This window comes from Cyprinodon variegatus, unplaced genomic scaffold, assembly GCF_000732505.1.
Source record: "Cyprinodon variegatus isolate N-32 unplaced genomic scaffold, C_variegatus-1.0 Scaffold1026, whole genome shotgun sequence".
NCBI classification, from domain to species: domain Eukaryota; kingdom Metazoa; phylum Chordata; class Actinopteri; order Cyprinodontiformes; family Cyprinodontidae; genus Cyprinodon; species Cyprinodon variegatus.
In genome coordinates, this window is record NW_015151479.1 from 199,219 (window position 1) to 204,179 (window position 4,961).

Below are 4,961 nucleotides of genomic sequence, written 5' to 3' on the forward strand. Positions count from 1 at the left end.
TTATTTATATAGCACCAATTCACAAGACATGACATCTCAAGCCATTTTACAATTCTCCAGATCGTACAGTCAAATTGATTCACAGTTTTCTATCAAAGGGAAACCAGTTGATTGCATCAAATCATTGACTCGAAGGCAATCCCTCACACTAAGCATGCTTGTAGCGACAGTGGAGAGGAAAAACTCCCTTTTAACAGGAAGAAACTTCCATCGATATGAAAATAAATCGTACCAACTTTTATTAGTTATTTTATGGCGCAGAATGATAGAAAAAGCTTGATCAAGTTTTATTACTAAATAAGGAAACAAAAGTCAATAGCAATAGGTACGAAAACAACTGACCCATCTAAAATTAAGAGATGAGTTGCATAACCTTTTAACAGAAGCAGAGTGTTTCTATAAGCATGACATATCAGAGATTTTGGATGCTGGCATATAAAATCCTATATTAGTTTTTTGGCTAATATTGGACCAATATCTTATATAATCTAATTGGGACATGCCTAATTTACACACAAAAAGTCTAGCAATTTTTTTCAGAAGTATGGAAAAATCCTAAGTCGGAAATCTTCTTTATATTTTTGTAGTTAATCCGAGACCTTGGGCCTTTAGAATGGGTCTTCAACACCCCTAAACATCACAGAGTTCATCATGGTGAGTCAAACATTATTACAAGCTACAACCAGCATGTCATAAAGTCTGGAAGATTGATGATTGCTGGATAAAATGCTTAATGCTCCTTAAAACATTAACATCATCAAGTGTGTCTTCAACAGGAAGGAACCTGTATTGCATCGACAAAAACTATGGGGGAATTCTTATAGTTTGGGATCGATTGTTTGGTAAGACATATTATTATTTTTCTATTTCACGTTGAACTTTGAGATGCTGAACCTACATATTACTTTTTTGTTATCAATCCTACCCTTTATCTTAGCCCGAAGCAATACATTACATGTGATTAAAAAGTGTTGTTACAGCCTGTTTGTGTTTTCTAAGTCAGTTCTGATGAGTGAGCTTTTACTTCTGATTATAAGTGTACTACCTCAGCCTCACACCAGTCACATAATTACAGTTGTCATGGTTTTGGTTCTGTTTAAGTTTTCTATTTGAGTTTTCATTGGTATTATTTCCATTTAGCCTTATTATAGTCTTTCTTTGTTGTATTTGAGTTCTTATGTATTTCTTGTTTACCTTCTGTTGATCTGCTGATTAACATAGTCTTTGTTCAGTCTCCCGTTTATACTCCTCCTCTTCAGTTGCTCTTTGCTTGCTCTTAATCATTCCTTTGCCCCTTGTGTGTGTTTTCCCTGACGTCTCTAGGATTTTGGTTATCTGTATTTTGTTTGTGGACTTTATCTTCTTTGAACCAATCTAAATCCACAAGAATCCACCTAAGCTTCTGTCTCTGCATTTGGGTCCTCTTCAAACAACCACACAACCTGAAAAACACTATTATTGCGAAACATAAATGTATCATCTATTGCCTTAATGATGATGGGGAAATAAATATGAAAGCAAAGGGTTTGGGAAAGATATCTAGTGTACTTCAGTGCTTTAGACCAAAGACTTTCTGAGAATTTCACTTGCTCTGCTTGTGTTTCTCAGGTACCTTTGCTGCAGAATCGGATAAAGTCATATATGGCCTGGTGTTTCCCATCAAGACGTTTGAAATCCTCCATGTTCAGGTTAGTCCTCTCTTGTTTCTGTGGCTACAGTCAGTCATGCTTCTGTCAAGCAGCACATCTGAAAATGAGCTCCTTCTATAAATGAAGTTTTAGCTCAGTCTTTGCTGGCTTCAGGGCCTTTTTTGTAACTATAACATTATTGCTCTAGTTCAAACAAACTGCCCAGCTGAGGTGAAAGAGGCCAATAAAATAAAATGCCAGGTGAATGTTAGTGTTGTAGGCTGCATCGTTGGCAGAGCCCGGCATGAGCAATGTTCTGCCTAATGACATCCGAAAAGCTGCAGTACAAGATTAATTATTCCAGTCTTTTGCTTGGTTGCATTTAAGGTAAATGTTTTGTTGTACCTGAGGTCTGACTTGTGTTTCTCTTTTCTTTCAGTTGCACTACTATGTATATTTATGGAAGAAATCCAAATTTTACAAAGCACTCAGCAACAAAGTGTCAACTTTCATCAAAGGCCCGAGCTGGAAACCTGGTAAACCTCGTCTTGGTGACCACGTCGACAATCCCAAGGTTTGCAACATTCTTGACCACATCACGAAAAAATATATATAAAAAGCCCTCAGGCTTCATTACCAATCATTTTGACACACACAAAACACAGGCCTGGATGACTCAGAACATTCCTTCTTGAAGGATTCATATATTTTACAAGTTTTACAAGAAACTGCCACATGAAATAAAAGCTGCAGAGCCTCTATGAAGGCGTCACAATAACGTCTTTAAACAGAGTTTGCAGGACTGAAACCACATGCAGTAAACTGTGAATGTGTGTATGTGTGTGTGTCGGTGCAGAAAAAAAAATCAAGGTTCCAGTTGAATGCTTCAGTGGTTTGCTTTGAAATAACGCCTTTGGTGTCACACATTTATCCGCACAAGAGAACAAGGAAAAAAAAAAAAAAAGAAAACGTCTCTGACTTTTCATCCAAACGATCCATTTAAAGCCATTAAAGAGTTTCTGCACTTGGGAAATGTTGAAATTTCAGTTAAATATGTTGGCTTTCTGTATGTGATTTTTGCTGATGGGGCAAAAAAAAAGGTAAGAGAGGAGAATGAGTAGATGAAGTTTGCCTGCATGTTTTGTTGTTGAGAATAAACAGAGCAGACAACTGGAATACCTACACAACTGGGATGGGATGTAGGGAAAACCACATGTAAAAGTTCGGTACTTCAAGATCGCTGCAAAATCCCAGATCACATGACTGCCTTTTTTTATTCTTTGCAGTTTCATCATAAACCCTTTGGGCTTTATTTACAGTTAGATTGAATTATGAATGAATTATGAAGTTGAACTAACATGACTGTTGATGTTTGGCATCTACTGCCAATAAATTCCATAGCAGAACACACGATTTGCTCAATATTTAAGGTCATATTTAAAACTTTTTCTATTTTAATCCACTGTTTCTTACAAAATTAGCTATTTTTTTTGCTAAAAGGCGAAACTGTTTTCATAAATGTTCCAATGCAGAAGATTTTCAGCTGTAATAACTAAATGTAGGCAGATTATGTATGTTCCCTTCTCCATCATGCCTATTCTTTTGTGTCCTTATGCACAAATGGCTCAAGAACTAGGGCTTCTCTGGTGATTAAACGCAGCTGTTCTCCCACATTTAGATCCAGTATTATGAAATTAACTGCTATTGACATTTTAAGCCTGTAATTGTGTCTTAGAGACAATCGAGTTATATTTAAATACTGCAGATATGGCACACCTATGAGGTGGGATGGATTATCCTAGCAAAGGAGAACTGCTCTCTATCACAGATTTAGATTGATTTGTGAACAATATTTGAGGGAAATGGTGATATTGTGTATGTGGAAAAGTTTTAGATCTTTGACTTTATCTCATAAAAAAATGGGAGCAAAAACAAAATTGTTGCGTTTATATTTTTATTGAGTGTATAATACCCTTTTGTAACTAACCTCCGATAAGTTACACATCTAACCTAGGATAGAAAAGAGTGATATGTTTGATCACTATGTGCACAGTTGTCTGGCAAGATGCTTTATTTGAGGGGTAAATTGTTCATGCTGTAACAGGTGGGTTACCCACTTTGAAAACCAGGGCGCTAGGTCAGGCATTAGCATGCCAGGATATAGAGGTGATTTATTTGTTATATATTGTTATTTGGTTTGTTCTTTTTTGTGTGAAATAGAATTGAACGAAAGCTGCATTGGGACAAACTGTTATTTTGGGGAACATTGTATAGTCGTTTCAACAAAACCATACTATACTGTATTGTAACAAAAGGGCTGATTTATACCAATTCAATTTAGTTTATTTATGTAGTGCCAATTCCGTACATATGTCATCTCAAGGTATTTTACTGAGAGAATAGTTCAAAGTTTTCTCTCTAAGGAAAAACAGCTGATTGCATCGACTCATTGACTAGACACCAATCCCTTGCACCAAGCATGCTTGTAGTGACAGTGGACCAGTGCACTTGGCTCAAGTAGTGACACTATCCCCGAGGCAATCCATGACCAGTGGTATTTCAAGATGCATTTTAAGCTCAAACTGGCTCACTTGGATCCTTGAATGGTTAGAAATAATAAAGGAATTGGAACTAAGTGGAAAACCCTAAATAATGAGTAGAGCCAAACACAGTAGATACCAGAGAAAAAAGTTTAATCTTTTGTCAATAGTCAACCCAAAGAGTGAAAAGAACATTTCTCTAGATGCTCAGCCCATCAGTCTAATACATTAAGAGTCTCTAACTTCTCATCAGTCCATCAAACCATCTAAGATAATGCTTCAGGTGTTTTATGACAAGTAAATGCTTTTATTTCTGCATACAGTGTGAATTTCTTCTCAAGCCAATATAGAAAAAATACTGATGCACATTGATTTAATATTTTTAGATTAAGGGATGTGCTTACTGGACCTAGAGAGCATCATGTTGTCATGCAACACTTGAACAGAAATGGTGACTGATTAAAAACAACATTCCCACAATTTCTGTTGAAACATGGAGAAGGCTGGAATTCAATTTGAGTGTTTCCCAATGCTGGACTCATTTTAGCAATGGAAGTATAAACAATATAATAAATACTGGGAGCCCTAATCCATATACATTTTAACTTTGCCACAAAGGTATGTTTGGAACACTCTCAGAACAAATTGGGATACTTCGTTCAACCCTCTGTCCACCAGTCAGTCAGATTGTTCAGGTTGAACATTAAAAATCAAACCCCTGCAGAAATGTATGCTGTAATTTGATATTGAAATATCTTATTCCAATCTGCTGCACTTTAAGAAATGGAAATGT

General features: G+C 36.3%; 1 protein-coding gene across 1 annotated transcript in view; it reads left to right on the plus strand.

Moving 5' to 3' along the window:
- The window catches only part of agmo (alkylglycerol monooxygenase), a 57,782-nt gene that overhangs the window by 23,353 nt on the left and 29,468 nt on the right, over window positions 1-4,961 (plus strand). The window contains exons 6-9 of the mRNA XM_015399580.1: window positions 588-654; window positions 777-842; window positions 1,609-1,688; window positions 2,068-2,202. Of these exons, the coding sequence (XP_015255066.1) occupies window positions 588-654; window positions 777-842; window positions 1,609-1,688; window positions 2,068-2,202 (348 nt within the window). The remainder of the gene's footprint in view (window positions 1-587; window positions 655-776; window positions 843-1,608; window positions 1,689-2,067; window positions 2,203-4,961) is intronic.